General features: G+C 37.2%; 1 protein-coding gene across 2 annotated transcripts in view; it reads left to right on the top strand.

Annotated features, from left to right (window-relative positions):
- The window catches only part of LOC114667314 (zinc finger protein 91-like), a 52,197-nt gene that overhangs the window by 10,534 nt on the left and 21,890 nt on the right, over positions 1–19,773 (top strand). For both annotated transcript variants that reach the window (XM_051920492.1, XM_028822578.2), the window contains 8 exons: positions 1,672–2,007; positions 6,149–6,379; positions 7,595–7,876; positions 8,855–9,178; positions 13,231–13,479; positions 13,967–14,431; positions 18,634–18,930; positions 19,487–19,741. In XM_051920492.1, coding sequence (XP_051776452.1) covers positions 1,672–2,007; positions 6,149–6,379; positions 7,595–7,876; positions 8,855–9,178; positions 13,231–13,479; positions 13,967–14,431; positions 18,634–18,930; positions 19,487–19,741 — 2,439 coding nt within the window. The remainder of the gene's footprint in view (positions 1–1,671; positions 2,008–6,148; positions 6,380–7,594; positions 7,877–8,854; positions 9,179–13,230; positions 13,480–13,966; positions 14,432–18,633; positions 18,931–19,486; positions 19,742–19,773) is intronic.

The following is a 19,773-nucleotide window of genomic DNA, read 5'->3' on the forward strand; positions in this document are numbered from 1 at the left end:
CTTTTGTTGTTTTTATTAATTGATTTGAGTAGTGTTGTTGCTTTGATACCTAACCCTATCTCTCTCTTTTAAAGACTTCAGTTTTTTATTGCAAAGTTTTAGGAAACCAGAGCTTAACTCTGCAGCTTATATGCAAAGCAGGAACCATCACCATATGAAATGCCAGTAGACACTTCCTACCCTGTGCCAAAGTACAGTGGCCAAGCAACCTAATTGGTATGCCTTTGTAATGTGTGGAGATACTGCTGTCTAGAGAGTGGACATGGGGAGAATGTACAAATGTGATGGAAACAGTGATCAGCCCAGCAATTATAACTCATTCCGGGAGCTACAAGTAGTACAGTTGCTTTAGTTTGTTGTGTCTACTTTTATTATATTATAAGTAGCAGATATCAAATTAACTTAAGTGTCCCCGATAAATTTATTTTTTTCAGTGTAATGAAAATTTACTCAAAATGAATGTACTCAACTTGTTCCAATACTTTAACTATGGTAGTATTATTGATTGGCCATCAGAGTGCCTGTTATAGAACTGATTACAAAAGTGAATGTTTGTTACTTGGAAGAATGCATTTTAAGTGAAATGTGACCTTTTTTCCTGTAAAAGGACAGACAGTTTTGTTTTACTCTATTTAAATATATAGAAACAACATCTTAATGCTCAAAACTCTGCAGTACAAATCATATATACAAATGTTCCTTTATTTGAAATATCTATCTATGGACTTAAGAAATATTGTGTATGTGAGTATTCTGCACATGAACACTACACTGCTGTGCTAATTTGTGATTCCTGGTTAATATGTTACTGCAATATTCTTTAGATTTCAGACTGAAAGAATTTGTTGCTGCTAATGGAGGACAGATGGTGTTTGTAGATGAAATGGATTGGTAAATTATTAGAAAACGTAACTTTTAATTCTAGAGTCATATCTATCTATATATCTATCTATCTATATGTTATTACACTGCAGATGTAGTATTTATTCTAAAATAAAGCTTCTTTCAGAAGATTGTTCCATTTGCCTCTTAACAGTCAAGTAAACCATCTTGTTTGAAAATATTTTTAAATTGAAAAACTTGTGTACCATAGTCTTTGAAATAGTAGATTTCCCTTGAATTCTATAATTTGTATATTTTGGAAGAAAAGTAAAGCAAAAACAAAGTTTTTATCTTTACAAATATCTTGAAAGCATTGCAGTTTGATTAACATTATTTGTATTTCTGTACAGTAAGCCCTCTGGTTACCTTCATTTAAAGAAGTGCTATATTACAGTGGAATAAATTGGAATTATCCTTGACTCTGGATTTGACATAGGAACTCAATATATATCCTCTGGAATCTCTCCACTGTCCAAGACCTAGGCATTCACCTTCTAGCTAGATTGGATGCATAACCAAATAATCCAAACACCTAACTGATCAAGTATTAGAAAAATTATTAAGAAGAGATATAAAAATAATGGAAAACACCTACATGGAATACAGTAAATTAGGGCTTAGAGTAAACCTATGTTTGGCAACTCTAACTGTATTTTACACTTAATCTGTTCTTGAGAGTAAATTTTGAATAAATGGCCAGTTGTGAATGTCGTATTAGATCAAAGTAGCAAGAGCAGAATTCACTTAATGTCTTTTTGTTTTTTTTTTTGTTTTTTTTTCCCTTGACAGGCTTGTCTCTACAATGTCTGAAATGTTTCATCACATTTAAAGATACTGGGACAAGTGAGAAACACATGCGTTTCAAGCACCCAGAAGAGTATGAACGACAGATGAAAGGTCAGACTGTGTTTGCCTGCCATCGCTGTGATAAAACCTTTCCCTCCTCTCGCCAGCTTAGTGCGCACCAACGCACTCACAGGAAGGTCAGCCAGCAATCTGCTGCCCAAGAAACCAACAGTTCAGAGCCAGACTCTCCCCAGGAAAGTGGGAAGGAACAGGAGACAGAAGACATAAAGGAATCAAAGCATGATGCAAAAAGAGAGGCAGAAATCTTTCCTTCAGATAGTGAGTTTATTTAATGAGCTAGTAATCACAAATGATCAATTTTAACATAAAAGTTGCATCACTGTTCAATTGTAAAGCATTATTGTTAGTTGATAAATATAGATTACATTTTATAAACTATTGAGAATATCTAAGTCATAAAAGAACCACCACATATTCTCCCTGACATTGTAGCTACTTTTGGGTCATTAGCATCAAATGGATTATTTCAAAAATCAAATTAGTTTATCATTTAATTTGTTCATCGTCTCCATGCTGAGTATAGTATAGTATAGTAAAATATTAATGCAATCTTTCTTTTACTAGAACTATTTGATACTGTGTGGGGGGGAAAAAAAGTCCTTAATGTGTAGGAAGAACAAAAACTGGTGCAGAGTGAAAGTGCAAACATAATGACACCACACTCCAGCCCCGGATTAAACCTTGCACACTGGAGTTTTGATGGGAGCATTGCTAAAGGTTTCACCTTTTTGACTACTCAATAAGTTAATATTTCTTCTTATATTAAACACTAGTTGTACCCCATGGCTTCGCCCACATAGTAATGAAACGGGACAAACTTTAAAAATCAATAGACGTTGGCACTATATCTGATCGTGTTCATCTCTAATGGGAAAGCGTTCCCCACGTGGGGAGAAAAGCACATGTCCGTGATATCTCTGGCAATACGATACAGTACAATACGGTTTATTTTTGTATAGCCCAAAATCACACGGGAAGTGCCGCAATGGGCTTTAACAGGCACTGCCTCTTGACAGCCCCCCAGCCTTGACTCTCTAAGAAGACAAGGAAAAACTCCCAAAAAACCCTAGTAGGGAAAAATGGAAGAAACCTTGGGAAAGGCAGTTCAAAGAGAGACCCCTTTCCAGGTAGGTTGGGCGTGCAGTGGGTGTCAAAAGAAGGGGGTCAATACAATACAATACAATACACAGAACAGAACAAATCCTCAATAAAAAATACATTTTTTTAGGAGTATGGAGCAGAATTTAACTGTAGACGATATCACATAATAAGATTTGGATAATTTTAGACTCCTGGAGATCTCATCTATCAAGCTGCCTCCCCCATTTGGCCATTCCATGACTGAAACAGTGTTGGGCCAGCCAATCCGATGAAAGGACCCCTCTTTCTCACGATTCCTGCGATCCTCCATCAGGGCTGACTTTACCTTAGGCAGGCAAAACAACTTGGCAGGTGGGCCGTGGTACCAAGTGCCACATTTGAGTACTGAGAAGCAATCAGCAGCTACCCTCTAAAACACATGGAGCTCTGATCTCTTTCTCTCTCAAAAATGTCAAACATTACTCCTTAATCTGTAGATATTTATCTGTTGAACAAACAGGTATCGCTAGCTAAGTGGAGGCAAGGTGCACTGTAACACATGGTGAGATGTAGACTAACTCGAACAGAGGTTGGCGAGGGAATGAGAAAGGTCCCGCCCCCCCCCGCTCTCGGCCCACAGCCACTCTGTTGGATTTGCATAAATACATCTGTACCGCAAGTGAATGATGGTACTTAGCACAATGAGAGAAGTCACAAAATCAACCAGAAAGTTCAAGCAAATTATAGAAAACAACCAGATCTAAATCAGTTAAGTAATTCTCTCGTGAAAAGCAGACAGACATAAAGCAGACAGACAGACAGAAATACAGATAGAACGTGCTTGGACCATAAAATTTGTAAAACCGTTTCTTAGCGAGCACCTATGGGCCAATGGTAACCTACATTCCAAATTTCAAGTCCCAAGACCTCATGGTTCAGAAGATTTCGTGATGAGTGAGTCCGTGGTATTTGGTGCTTTTTTATATATCCATCCATTTTCCAACCCGCTGAATCCGAACACAGGGTCACGGGGGGTCTGCTGGAGCCAATCCCAGCCAACACAGGGCACAAGGCAGGAACCAATCCAGGGCAGGGTGCCAACCCACCGCAGGACACACACAAACACACCAAGCACACACTAGGGCCAATTTAGAATCGCCAATCCACCTAACCTGCATGTCTTTGGACTGTGGGAGGAAACCGGAGCGCCCGGAGGAAACCCACGCATACACGGGGAGAACATGCAAACTCCACGCAGGGAGGACCCGGGAAGCAAACCCAGGTCCCCAGATCTCCCAACTGCGAGGCGGCAGCACTACCCACTGTGCCACCGTGCCGCCCATATATATATATATATATATATATATATAAAACACACACACACGCTAGGGGGCTTCGCTCGCCCACCCCTGAGTTTGGTTTACCGGATATACAGTTGGGAATGGGAATTGTTACATATGCATTATTTTCACTTTTACTTTAAAACTTTTGTAAAAACAACATTTTTTGCCACTTCGCGTTTCTGCCACTCGCATTGTGAGGGTTGGGGGGGGGTATGGGTTTGAACACATGCTAAGGAGAAGCGGTCGGATCATCTGCTGGCTTTCTGCTGCTGCTGGCAAGCTGCATGTTCTGCTTGTCACTTGCCATTGTTTTAAGAGCTGGGAACACATGATGTCTGTCTCCCAAAAGCATTCCAACAACTACTTGGTTAGATGTCCGTGAACTTGTTTTAAATGTTGTCTCACGGGATGTTAAAATGTGTCTCGTGGGACATCAAATTGTCTTCCGAGAAGATCACGTCTCGTCTCTCGTCTCCCTCCCAGGAATTTTTTTTATAATAGAGAGATATATAGATTATATGTAAACTTTTGAAAGAAAAATGCATATATTTCTACAGTTAGAGTATGATTACTTCTGTTTCATGAAATATATTGCAAAACAACTGGACATGTTTCTGTGAGTAAATTAGAAGTTGCTTAATTTGATTTGCTTAGCGCTATACAAATAATTTGTTGTGGGATTTAAGCTAATGACCTTTCCTTTGGGTCTGAAACCCAACTTATTTGTGTTCAGGTTAGACTGTCCTGCATCACAACAGCTGTGAGACCTAAATTAACATGAAACTTACATGTGTTGTGGCACTTGGCAGTGTTACGGGTATAATTGCACATCCTTTTACTGTGACAGGCAAAGTACGGTAAATTAACTCTCAATTAAGCACGGAGGATTAGTCCCTCATGTTTTTTGTTACCTTACCTACCATGGTGGGTAGTTTTTAGAATTAGTTCACCATAGTCTGCCTCTTTTTCTTCCCTGGTGTTTGGTAAAAGGACACATTCTTCTCATGGTAAATATAGACTATATTTGCTATGTGTAAATAAAAAAAAAATAAGAGTAATCAATACTTTTTTTTTTGTTAATGTTAACATCCTTTTTACAATATGTTTGCTAGTTAGTCCTTCCGTGTACTTGGAACTTGCATTGTGACCATCAATTACAATATCTAAAAGTGGCTAGTGTTTCCATACTTAATATTTTACTAATGCAATGCAGAAAGATACTGGGATGCATTGTATAACCTCTTCTGAATAGCTGAAATTATTTTTTGTCCACACTACTACATTTTCATTTAAAAACACAGACTCTGTTTGTCTCCAGCAGGGGGTGTTTCCTCCCTGGGGTTGTGTTCTTTATTGAGCCATACACATCCTTTTAGTAACCATGGCAGAAATAATCAGACGAAAACAATATGGTATAAAAATCATTTATACATACATATCCAGGCTAGAGAGAAGGCAATGGAACGCATAGTTATCCTTCAGTTCTTCAATGGGGAATGCTGAAAGCTATATGAGTCTGGTCTGGTATGTTGCATGACACAAATAGCAGATGAATCTTCCTGTCAGCTTCACCCAGTCAGTTTATTAATGGCTTTGAAATAAACTTCATAGATTACAGAGGCATAATTCAAACCTGTTACTATACCATGTACACCTTTGATCTATGCTACCCTGGCATTTTCAACCCCCAAAAACGGAAATGTTACATGGCCCTGGAGAGGGTTTCTATTTTAGAAACCCCAGCCTTGGCATTATGGTATGGATGGGTGAAAATGGAAATTTCACTGTGGTTTGTTTGTGCTTATCAGGTGTCCCCTCAATCATTGGATCTTGCACATTCAAATGGCTCATTTCCCTAACTAGTCACATCTATATACATCTGTTAAATATTATTACATTTTTACTAAATGGAGAAAGCTATTTACAAACCTTTTAAGTCCATATTACAACTATGAATGTTATTTTTATTTGTTAAGACCTTCACAGCATCTCGTATGAGTGCCCACATTGCAACTTCCTGTTCAGCAATCTAAAAACCAAGAAGAGGCACATGAACGCCAAACATCCTCCAGGCTGTGGTGATCCTTTACCTCTGTTGTACGGTGAAGAACTTGAGAGTGCAGTTATCTTGGACCCTGACAACGCCACAGTGATGGTGGTTAAAAAAGAATCTCCTGTTCTCTATCATTCTAAATCTTCCACAGAAGGTAATAATATAATAAGAAACTTGCAGTACTAGAACCAAGATACACAAACATAGGAAACAGCCTTTAAAATTAATTTATTTTAATTGAGATAGATACCTTATTAATCCCAAGGGAAATTCACATTCACATTGAAGCAAATTCCTTTAGCTGAGAAATTTGGTGCATACATTTGCCATGCATATACAGCATGGGAGAGTAATTACTTTATCTGAGTAATCATATTTTGCTATAATTTTGTATTTTTGCTTAGAATGTAGTAATCAAAAACTAATAACACTGAAGTGGGAAAAAAAGATGGGGGAAAAAATCCAGTAGTAAAAATGTATGGCATATACATATATCTAGCCACCCACCCCCATATCTATTTTATCATAGTCTGTTAATAAAGTATATGATCCTGTGCATTAATTTGACCTGAACAGGCTCCCCAACTATCATAGGGGTGTATAAAGTTGAGAAGACAGATGGGTGCACCTACAAGATGCAGTCTAAACACTTGCAGCATCAGTTGATATGTTCTACTGATGACAAGCAGCAAAGGCTGAAGTCAAAAAACAATTACTTGTATCTATAAATCAGTTCGATCCTAATGTAATGGATTGTATACAGAGTGCCTGTGCCTGTAAATACTTATTATTAACATTGTCACTAGAAGACAAAGGATTTCCATAATGCTACTAACAAAATTATTTATTAACACACGCACGCAATCATTTTACCATTGTTTTGGATTTTTTTCTAAACCAGTCAATAATAAAATCAAGGAGATCTATCATTATTTGCCCTGATTGCAGTCTTACCAACTTTGAATTTAAATAAGACCACACATTGTCATATGTTTTGCATAAAAATGTTGTCTCCAGAATACATCTTAATGTTGTTTATTGAAGAATTTTACCATGTTAAAGAGTAATCAAATTGTTCTGCAACAATATATGTGACTTATTCATCACTTTTAGCAATTGCAATCTTTATACTATGCAGAGATTTCATAAACTAAAAATTGAAGGATTACAGATGTATTTTTAACCATCCTTCATTTCTATTTGATTTTACAAAGTCTTTTTTACTTTTTATTTAATTTATCTCCTCAGTTTTAGATCAAGTCATAACATGCATGAAACAATTCCTGACTGAAGTTAATTTTTCTTCTTCAGTCCTGCCAGCATCATTGGTTTATTACCTGTACAGTGCCTCTGCTCTGTCCTTTTATAGGTCAACAATATGTAGAGTGTCCACAGTGCTTCATGACCTTTGAGGACCAAGACATTATGGAAAGTCACATGCTCTTGAAACATCCTGAGTGGCAGATGAAAGACCAAACGTTTGAGCCCCCTTGCCAAATTGGAATTCACCACCAAACCCACAGGATGGGCAGCCTATCACCAGCTGGGAAGAAAGTGGATTCTTCAGTCCAAGAGGTTGTGGACCAAAATGCAGCAGGGTGTGAAATTCACAAATTGCAGTCCAAGTGGAATAATAAGGAGAGAGAAGCTTGTGAGTAATACAGTAGATTTATTAATCTGAAATAATGGGCTGTTATGCCTTTTTAATATCACATTAAAGTTTCATTAATCTGCCATCTTTGAGTGAAGCTATTCCTATCTTTGTAAATTTTTACACTTGAAGGTTGTTTTTATGTTTATGTTGCTAGTATTCTTCACACAAGTTTCTCAAATTTTATAGAGTTATTCATTTTAAAATGTTGTCATTGAAACAGCCTGTCTACATAATGATGCAAACTCTGGTCAGTGTTTTAATATGAAACTCAAAGCAGCCAAAACATAATTAAATCATAGAAGTAGTAGCATTTCTTTCATGTTAATGCTGTACCTTCAGGCAAACTGTTTTGTATGTTAGGGGAAAAAGTAAATTGTTTCCTGTCTTTGGTTCCCCTCTTAAATATGGCCATGGGAGGAGCAGCTCAAGTGCAAGTTAACACTTGCTGTTGCCAAATTCTTGCCCTGCACCTTTACTGGTAAATAAGATGCTGACAGGGCACTCATAACATATGATTTGGTAATTACATGATGTTAAGGAGTCTGCTAGGGTAATAGTGAGTCTCCTTACCACATCCCATTAAAATTGTTACTTCAATACAGTTTGGTGGAGAGTTTCAGCTTTAAGCTCTTATTACAGTTTCATAAGACTTAAGCTGAATAATGGATAGGCCTTTTCCCTTCAGCAAGTTTAAAAAAAAAAAAAAAACTTGGTTCTTGGTCACCATTTCAGATTAGAATCAAAAAATGTATAGCCTTTCGTATCATTTTGTCATATAAATGCCCTCTAAATGTCAAAAATCATTCCAGCTGTTTTAGCATGGTGCAGTAACTTACACAGTCAAACCGAAACAAGTCTAATGTTCAGAAGAAAAATGTGAAACAGTAGATGGACATGGTGAGATTTATTGAATTAAATGTATTTTTTAAGGCAGTGGTCTCTTATTGCATAATTTATATCTTTTGTGTATTCTAGACAAAACCAGCCTTTCTCACAAGTGCTTGCATTGTAAATTTATGTTTCGTGATTTAAAGACATTGGAGAAGCATGTGCAATTCAAACACAATTTAAACAGTGCTGCAAAACTGACTTTGACATCCGGCTCTGGACAATTTGGCTCTTTGAAGGATCAAAAACAGGACATTACTTCATGCACTATTGAAGAGAGGTGTGTGGGTCAGAGCAAGCAAGAAAATGAGGAGGAATCATCTGCAAAAATGGAAGTCGTAACAGTGAAGATCAAGGATGAGCTCACTGAAATTGAGATCAAACATTCCAGTGAGGACCACCAAGATAAAGGTAGCAATTCATTTTTTTAAGGTTGTGGCTAGGTGTAGTGTGTTGTAGAGTTAGTCTTTAGCGATGCATCTGTATAAATTGCTTTTCATAGTTATACATGGATATTCATCTTTATACCTAGCATATAGGGATTTTAAGTAACTTTAACTTAGCATATAGGGAATTTAAGTACTGATTGACAAAAATGTGTAGATCTTGTATGTGTTTAACACTAGGTCCACTTTAAAGCGTCTGTGATTACATTTGGTGATTGAAATGGAAAGTATAATGTGTGAAAGCCTACAGTTTTCCCTTTCTTTAACCTCTTTACAGAACAATTTGTGGTTGATGTACCCAAATGTAGCTTGGTTGTTTTGGTGGGGAGGCTCTGAACCAAAACCTCATCCCTGACATGGAAATCTTTAAATATGCAAGTGCTAGAACTTCAGGAGAACAGGCAATACAAGTCATGTGAAGCGCAAATTCTGATCATTTCAGCTTCACTTTGCCTTCTTATTTTCAACATGGTCCACACTGCTCACTTCCTAGAGTTTGTATCAGTACAGAAGGAAAATTAAATTTTGTTTGAAATACAGTTTATTGTAAAAATAAATAAATAATATTCATTCACAAATTAATGCATAACACTAGTAATGTTTAACATTCAGGTTGACGAGAAAATACATTACAGATATTGAAACAAGCTGATATATTTCAGAAATCTTAAATCATAACAGCAATCGAAATTCATCAGTCTAGCAAAATAACAGGAAAAAGCAATAGAATATTTTTTTTTAGCTTTGTGCTGCTGAGTCGTCCATTTTCTTAGCCAGCTTCTGTCATTACGTGGTCATGGGGAGCACAGAACCTTTCCTAGAAATGGTGTCCCAGTTTAGCCAAGGTCTTTCCCTGGCTCATATGTTTTTGTTTTTTTTTTCTGTTGTTTTTCAATTTTTTTTGTATATGTTGTTCTATTTTTTCTTTTTCTGTCTTTTTTGTTTAATATGGCGTTGTTTGTTTATTGTTTTTCAACTTTGTACTACATTGTATATTAAGAAAACATATTTGTCTTCTACCCTGTTACTTAAATATAGAGCCTAATAATAATAATAATAATAATAATTTATTTATTTGTAGGCGCCTTTCTAAACAGTGAAGGACACTGAGCAATAGATAAAACACTGATTGCAATTGTAATCAAAGATAAAAAGCAGTCTTAAACAAATGAGTTTTAAATTTAGATTAGAAAAGTGAGAATGATTTAATATTTCTAAGCTCAGATGGTAGTGAGTTCCAGAGCTGGGGAGCAGAGCAATGAATGCTCTGCTCCCCATGGTGGTAAGACAGACGAAGGGAACAGTCAAGTGGATGGAGGAAGAGGATCTAAGGGTGCGAGAGGGAATGGCAACATGGAGGAGGTTGGACAGATATGGAGGGGGCAAGGTTGTGGATAGTCTTAAAAGTTAACAGAAGAATTTTGAAGTAAATGCTGAACTTAACTGGAAGTCAGTGAAGCTGCTGCAAGATGTAGGGATATGGTGAATAGAGGGGGTTCTAGTAATGATGGTGCAGCTTGTTTGCCCCAGCTGTATAAAAGAAAAAGCGGAAGTTGTCATGACAATTATGCTGTTGGATTTAGTTTGGGTCCGTGTTTCTTGCAATTTGCTCTTGATCTTTGGGTTTACTGGTATTGACCCCTGCATTGTATTGTTTTTGGTATTTGTGGCTCATTGGATTTCTTTATCTCTTTTTCCTTTTTGTGCCTTGCCTTTTTTTGATCACCTCTTGTAACTCTTTAATAAATTTTTTAAATGTTAAAGGGACTCTGTTTTCTGTTTGTAAGGCTTTGGTCCAAGGAGAGTGCCCTTCTCTTCCTCTGTGGATATTTTTTAAAACCTTTTTGGTATTTAAAAGCCTTAGCCTCATTTTTTTTATGTATTGCCTGCTGGAAGCCTGTCTCTTGAGTTTGGTGCCTGACTGCCTGGTGATATATATATATATATATATATATATATATATATATATATATATATATATACACACAAAAAAAAATAAATAAATATATATATAATGTTTGATGTCTGCACTCCATTTTTGAGGTTGTTGTTTCAGGAATTACAACAGCAAAGAAAAGTTATTGTGCTGTCCTGTACTGTACTGTGCAGGGTAGGGGTGTGTTATTTTTATGAAATTATAACAAAACATATCAACATGTGTTGTTCACAGCACTGAGGAGTGTTAATAGCTCAATGGTTTTATTATATTTGAAACTAGAAGGTATACTTTGCAAAATTATTAGTTTTCTTTCTTGTGTTTTAAGTGTTTTTCTAAGTGCCTTCAGTTTAATGTTGGTTAAACATTTTTTGTTTTTGCAATGCATGTTCTGTTTGAATCTGGAATGTAATAGGTTCTCTGAGTCACTATGGTGTTTTATTCAATTCAGATCAATTCAGCTAATTTTGGTATAGTGCTCTTGTACTGCAGGTTCTTAGTGCTGTAACAACAGGTAAATATGATTGCAAATTTAAACTACTCATTACATTTAAATTTATAGATTAACTTAAGCATGCTGTAACACAAAGTAATTTCCAACTGATGAATACAAATGGATTCTAATAATATGTGTTTATTATTATTCATGTTGTTGAGGTATGTCCTGTTCCTCTTCCTCACCTGGAGGAGAGTGGAAAAAACACACTAGTCCACAGCATCCCAGGAGAAGATACATTTTAGGGGTGTCCATGGTCAGTTATAACTAGAAGTCAAAAGATAAGTCAGACACAGTCACACTTCTGGAGACCAAGGAAAACTAACCATCTTCTCTTTCCTGTGCCTTCTACAATAACTACTTGTGCTGGGTAGTCTAATATAATAATAGTGTCTTTTCATCATATCTTTTCATCCTTTGATTGCAAGGCTTCCAGTTTCACATGGGCTAAAAAATATCATGGATTTAGGGCAGTGGCATCAAGTGCCACAGCAAGATACTGAAAAGAGAAACAAAACAGAGGAGGGTTAGTGCAATATTCATATTTTTTTAAGTAAAGGACTAGTGAACATAGATGCACAGCTAATCAGCAGTGAGTCTAGTCTAATCTATTCAGGGTATGCTAGACTAAAGTGGTGAGTTTTAAGCCTGGCTTTAAAAGCTGGGACCGAAGGGGTCATCTCTTATATGGGCAAGTAGATTGTTCCACAGCTTGGAGTTCAGTAGCTAAAAGCTTGATCTCCCACTGTTATTTCATTAATCCTTAGAATCCTTTTGTAGGCTCGTATCTTCAGATTTGAACAAATTATACTAAATGTAAGATCTTATTGCTTGAATATTCTATACTAAGTAGATATTAGATTTTAGCAATGTATTTATTATTTTTTCAGTAATTTGTAATTTGATTTTTTTTTTTACTTTTATTGGTATGATTGTTACCTTTCCATATCTTTTCTTTATTATGTTCCATCTTATATTACAGTCTAGAGATCTTTTAAGTGCCCTAAGTGCTCCATCATGTTCAAAGAATAGAAGAAGATAGTAAGTAATCTATGTTTTTAGCATCCCAAGGATCACAAGCAGCATATAAAGTATTGGCTATTCTTCCTTGTCACTGTTACAGTCAGACCCTTGATTCTTTTTAATGAATTTAATATCCATCTGCATGATTACTAAGAGCGTACAATCTGCACTAGATGGGATTTATGTAGAGCCTGGAGTAAATGAGAACTTTAAATTGGCAAATGGAAAAGAGTAAGCACACTAAGCACATTGTGTAATATTATAAAAAAAGCATTAATATGGCTTGTAAAGTTATTAGGCTGGTTTGAGACATAATAGGAAAAATTTGAACTGTTCACTCATTTCTGAAATGATCTGGAAATTCACTTTAACCAAATGTTGGACGCATGTAGAATTAATGTGTTAGTAGCAATAATGTTAATATTATTATTTGGACTTTTGTGTTATAAGGCAACTTCATTATGTATGTTGGTTACAGGCAGTAACACAAATGGGGGGAAAAAAGGCATCAAAATGTTTATGGAACTTATTTAGTTTTTTTGTTTTATTCCTATTACTGTAGATGTTGTATACACAAATGTTTCTTCTTACAAATGTCTGCACTGCAACTTCATTTTCAACAATCCGAAAACTATGCAGAGGCATATGAATGCTAAACACTGGCCTTCAGTGGATGCCCAAACTGACACTATAACACCTAATTTGGCACAGCGGGCATTTCCTGGCAGAGAGGAGGCTGTATCATTTCCAGTCAAGGTGGAATTGCCCAGACTGGACTTGATTAATCAGGGTCTGAAGGAGCATATTAATGGTGAGAAGGTCGCTAATATAAAAAGGCTTGGCCTTTGAATTTAAGCAGCATTTTGACTCAAACTTAGCAATTTATTTGGTTTCCTTGTTCAAAGTAACACATTTTTTTTGTCTTATATGGTTAATTTTTAACATTTGTTTATTTTTATTCACTTAACACCATTTAAAATAAAGTTTGTGAATGTTTTCTAATTGCATGCAAACATTTTTATTGGCTAATATGTACAAAGTATATTGCTGTGCTTTTCTTTGAAACAAAGCTAATTTCTTCTCCATTTGTAATTGAATAGAGCTGGAGTTTCTCCTATTACAGCAGAAATAACAGATTTCTATTCTGAGACATTCTAACTCTACTGAGAAATGAACTAGTTATCATTCTATAAGTTGTGAAATATGTTGATTCTTTACAGTTAGTTGCAAATTTAAATATTACAGAATATTTCAAAATATGGTGGTCACTTAAAAGAGGGTTTTTGTCTGTTTCAAAGATTCATTACAGTGCTCTGCTTGTGGCGTTGGATTCAGAGACCTCGATTCAAAGGAGGGACATGGTCACACACATACATCTAATAGTTCTGCTCTGGATGAACGTATCTTCAGCTGTCATGTTTGTGACCAGTCCTTTAGCTCTCCTCAAGAACTTCTAGACCACCAGCAAAGTCAAATTGACAGCCATCCATTTAAATGTTTGGTCTGTGGGGACAGTTTTAAATGTCCTGCTGCTCTGTCCAGTCATAAACGGGACCATCTCAACCAATCTAGATATATCTGCAGTGATTGTGGCATGGTGTGTCTACGTTTGGAGGACTTGCTGATTCATCGGCGTCTGCATACTGAAGAGCGACCTTACACATGTGAGGACTGTGGGAAGACCTTCAAGAGGGCGTCTGGTATGCAGCGACACAAGAGTGTTCACAGTGCACAGAAGCAAGATTTTAACACAGATATTTATAGTAAGTATATCATAAAAACATTGTTTCAATGGTTAACAAAATAAAAAGGCTTAAAAATATATATTGTCATGTGAATAAGAAAGTATACCCCATATGCTGGTCATTTAAACAGTGTCTTTAGATTAAGATAATGTAATTGGAAAACAATAATTTTGACTTTTCAATAATTTATTCAATAAAACATAATAAGATATGCTATTTCTGTGTGTGAAAAAAGTAAGTACACCCTTAGCTGTTATACCTACTATTACCTCCATTAGCAGGAACACTTCCAGTAGGCATTTCCAGGAACTGTCTACTAGTCTCTGATATTGACTTAGGAGAAAGCTATTCCTTCATGTAGAATTCTTTCAGCTGTACAATGTTGGAAAGGTGTATTGTGTGCACAGCTCTTTTAAAATTTCCCCCACAACAAACAACTTGATGGGATTTAGATCTGGGCTTTGACTTGGCCACTCAAGAAACTCTATATTTCTTTGTTTTCATCTGTTTCTTGGTGAATTTACTGTCACCTTTAAGGGCATTATTATGTGGCAAAGCCCACTTTGGGTTGAGCTTCAATCTTCTGACAAAGTTTCATATTATACTCGGGCACCCTCTGGAAAAATAAATAATTTATAGTTTATTCTGTGATGGTGAGCTGCACAAACACTAAAGCAGTAAAGCAACCCCATACCATAACATTTACACCACCATCCTTTACAGCTGGCATCAGGTTCTTCTGGTCAAATCCTGTCTGGGGTTTTTTCCAAACATGTCTTCTGGTTCTGTGGCCAAATAACTCCATCTTTGACTTATCTGTAGTTAGTATGTTGTCCTAGAGGTCCCGGTCTTTGCCTTGGTGCTTATGGTCAAACTTTAGTCTTGCCCTGATGTTCTTTCTGTTTCCTCCTGACACACCTTCCATGTAGATCTAATTTGTGTAGCCTGTTTCTAATGGTAGACTTGTGCACTTTGACATCAACAGTGGCAAAAGCTACGTGTAGGTCCTGTGATGAAATTGTTTGGCTCTTAGAGACTTTTTTCAAGTATCTTTTCTGGTCTCAGCCTGAATTTGCCTAGGTGTCTAGTTTTATTGTCTAGTTCTACTAAATTGAGCCATTGTTTTTATCAAAAATGATCTAAAGGAGATTGAAGACTGCAAAGTGGTGGCAGGGGAAAGTGTAGTTAAGCAGCATAGGATGGTGGTCTGTAGGATGGCGTTGGAGATCAAGAAGAGTAAGAGAGTGAGGGCAGAGCCAAGGATCAAATCGTGCAAGTTGAAAAAAAGAAGACTGCAAGGTTGAGTTTAGGGAGGAGGTGAGACAGGCAATGGGTGGTAGTGTAGAATTACCAGACAGTTGGGAAACTACAGCAGAAGTAGTAAGGGTGACGGCAAGAAGGGTGCTTGGCGTGACATCTGGAAAGAGGAAGGAGGAAAAGGAAACCTGGTGGTGGAATGAGGAAATACAGGAGAGTATACAGAGAAAGAGGATGGCAAAAAAGAAGTGGGATAGTCCGAGAGATGCAGAAAGTAGACAAGAGTACAAGGAGATAAGGTACAAGGTGAAGAGAGAGGTGGCGAAGGCTAAAGAAAAGGCGTATGATGAGTTGTATGAGAGGTTGGACACTAAGGAGGGAGAAAAGGACCTGTACCGATTTGGCTAGACAGAGGGACCGAGCTGGGAAAGATGTGCAGCAGATTAGGGTGATAAAGGATAAAGATGGAAACGTGCTCACAAGCGAGGAGAGTGTGTTGAGCAGATAGAAAGAGTACTTTGAGAGGCTGATGAATGAAGAGAGAGAAGAGGTTGGATGATGTGGAGATAGTGAATCAGGAAGTGCAATGGATTAGCAAGTAGGAAGTAAGGACAGCTATGAAGAGGATGAAAAATGGAAAGGCCATTGGTCCAGATGACATACCTATGGAAGCATGGAGGTGTTTAAGAGAGATGGCAGTGGAGTTTTTAACCAGATTGTTTAATGGAATCTTGGAAAGTGAGGGGATGCCTGAGGAGTGGAGAAGAAGTGTACTGGTGCCGATATTTAAGAATAAGGGGGATGTGCAGGACTGCAGTAACTACAGAGGAATAAAATTGATGAGCCATAGCATGAAGTTATGGGAGAGAGTAGTGGAAGTTAGGTTAAGAAGTGAGGTGATGATTAGTAAGCAGCAGTATGGTTTCATGACAAGAAAGAGCACCACAGATGCGATGCTTGCTCTGAGGGTGTTGATGGAGAAGTTTAGAGAAGGCCAGAAGGAGTTGCATTGCGTCTTTGTGGACCTGGAGAAAGTATATGACAGGGTGCCTCGAGAGGAGCTGTGGTATTGTATGAGGAAGTCGGGAGTGGCAGAGAAGTACGTAAGAGTTGTACAAGATCTGTACAAGGGAAGTGAGACATTGGTGAGGTCTGCGGTAGGAGTGACGGATGCATTCAAGTTGGAAGTGGGATTGCATCAGGGATCGGATCTGAGCCCTTTCTTATTTGCAGTGGTGATGGACAGGTTGACAGACGAGATTAGACAGGAGTCCCTGTGGACTATGATGTTTGCTGATGACATTGTGATCTGTAGCGATAGTAGGGAGCAGGTTGCGGAAACCTTGGAGAGGTGGAGATATGCTATAGAGAGGAGAGGAATGAAGTTCAGTAGGAACAAGACAGAATACATGTGTGTAAATGAGAGGGAGGTCAGTGGAATGGTGAGGATGCAGGGAGTAGAGTTGGCGAAGGTGGAGGAGTTTAAATACTTCGGATCAACAATACAGAGTAATGGGGATTGTGGAAGAGAGGTGAAAAATAGAGTACAGGCAGGTTGGAATGGGTGGAGAAGAGTGTCAGGAGTAATTTGTGACAGACGGGTAAAGAGTGAAAGGGAAGGTCTACAGGACGGTAGTTTTGGCCAGCTATGTTATATGAGTTGGAGATGGTGGCACTGACCAGAAAGCAGGAGACAGAGCTGGAGGTAGCAGAGTTAAAGATGCTAAGATTTGTACTGGGTATGACGAGGATGGACAGGATTAGAAATGAGTACATTAGAGGGTCAGCTCAAGTTAGACGGTTGGGATACAAAGTCAGAGAGGCAAGATTGCGTTGGTTTGGACATGTGCAGAGGAGAGCTGCTGGGTATATTGGGAGAAGGATGCTAAGGATAGAGCTGCCAGGGAAGAGGAAAAGAGGAAGGCCTAAGTGAAGGTTTATGGATGTGGTGAGAGAGGACATGCAGGTGATGGGTGTAACAGAGAAAAATGCAGAGGACAGAAAGATATGGAAGAAGATGATCCGCTGTGGCAACCCCTAACGGGAGCAGCCGAAAGAAGAAGAAATATTCTTGTTTTTGCCTGTTCTTTATTATGTGAATGAAGGAAAAAAACACACCCGTCTAAACCTGTTAATGCTGTGTTAAAAAGGGCCTTTTACCTATAAAAAGGTGTAGCATCTGAGCATTTTGATTTAGCATATAAAACAAACGCAGGGGCTTTTTGTCAATTATTTTATTTGACATCACTATCCTACTCCTCTCATTATACAGTATAAACTCAGATGCATGTAATTGTATAGAAAAGAGCTTTTAAATAAAATATATTATTGTATGTTTAACCAAATTGTGGCTAGTACTGCTGCCTCTTGCATTGGTCTTACTGGTCCCAAATCTTGTACTTGGATGTTGGCTGTATTGAATATATTCATTCTCCCCATGTTTTTATGATTTTGTCCCAGGTGGTCATTTTTTTCCTTCCATATTCCCAAAATCATACTTGTTAGGTTCATTGGTGAGTGTGTGCCCTGTCCAGAGTTAACTCCTGTTTTACTCCCAGTGCTGGCAGGATAGTCTTGGCTTATGACCCTGAGCTGGATAAAGTGGATTTCAGATTAGATTTGTCAGTACTGCAAATACAAAATATGGGAAAAGACATATTGTGTGGTGTGTTGGAAAAGGCAAAGCTTGAATATTTGCCATGTTATGTTAAGGTTGTTAATAAGAGGGTCGTGTTTAATTTTAATTTAAATATTTATTTATTTTACACGGTTAAAAGAAATATCAGTATGTTTTTTTATTACTGTAGATTGCACAAACTCCTAACAGAAAACTTTAACAGCATTTTATATTTTTCTGACTTTTTTCAATCTCTAAATACTAAAGTGGTCAATTTGATACCTTTTATTCTCAAGAATGAATTGTTTCTTGTACTATTTGTGAAACTCCGTTTTTACCATTACAGGGGAAAGGTCTCTTGAGTGTCCTAAGTGCTTGATCTTGTTCGTAGACCACAAAAAGTTAGAAAGTCATCAGTGTTCTAAGTATTCTGAAGAGTATGAGTTGAAAGTGAAAGGAAAGAGCGTGTTAGCTTGTGAACACTGTGGACAGATCTTTGACTCCTCTTTTCGTCTTGACATACATCTTTGTAATCAAGTGATGGGACAGAAGATACAGTCTTCACCAGTAAAAGGGGTGAATGAGAAACATGGAAACCATAAGGATCTGGAGTCACAAAGTACAAATAAACAACCAAAAACTTGTTAAGTAAATTTAATTTTGAACTTGTGCTTTTTGTGTTATCTGAAAAAAAAAAATGAAAATATATACTCCAGTTTTGAAAATATAAACTAATATTAAGACCAAAAAGTGTAATTCTGGCATGATGTTTAGATATTCATTTTAAAATTTTGCTTCACAAATATACCTTCATAATTTAATATTCCAGTTTCCTTAGCAGCAAATCTTTGAGTCAGTGGATGAAAATGTATTCCCTAGTTAAATACAAACTAAGAACTTGGCAAACTAAAACTATAAGGCATACTTCTCAGTACTCATAACTAAGTCTCCGTCTGTATTTCATTTTTGATGTTACTTATGTGTTGTATATTGAAGATTGTAGGTCATGTATATTTTAAATGTGTTTCCACTGTTAGCTGTTAATGCATGTGAAGAATGAGTGAGGAATGTATTCTTGTTTCAAAGGCAATTTAATGAATTTGATTGCAGGAGCAAACTGAAGTAGACTGGCAAACAGGCAGTAGAAACAAATTAAAGACAAGGTTTCTTATTTTTGTTTTATTTCCTTATGCTTTTAGATGATGAAAACAAGAATATTTATATGCACAGATGCCTACACTGCAACTTTGATTTCAACAACCTGAAAACCATGCAAAGGCACATGAATGCCAAACACTGGCATCCAGAAAATTCTGCAGGAACCTTTGACGTTATAAAGTCTAAAGTAATGGACCACACATATTATGACAGTGAGGAGGTTTTGACTATTCCTATTAAGGAGGAGTTGCCAAAACTGGACAGAATAAATGGCAGTCTGGTGCAGAATGTTGATGGTGAGAAGGGTACTGGTCTGAAAAGGTTTGGC

The sequence above is a fragment of the Erpetoichthys calabaricus genome, chromosome 17 (genome assembly GCF_900747795.2).
Source record: "Erpetoichthys calabaricus chromosome 17, fErpCal1.3, whole genome shotgun sequence".
In the NCBI taxonomy this organism is placed as follows: Eukaryota; Metazoa; Chordata; class Cladistia; order Polypteriformes; family Polypteridae; genus Erpetoichthys; species Erpetoichthys calabaricus.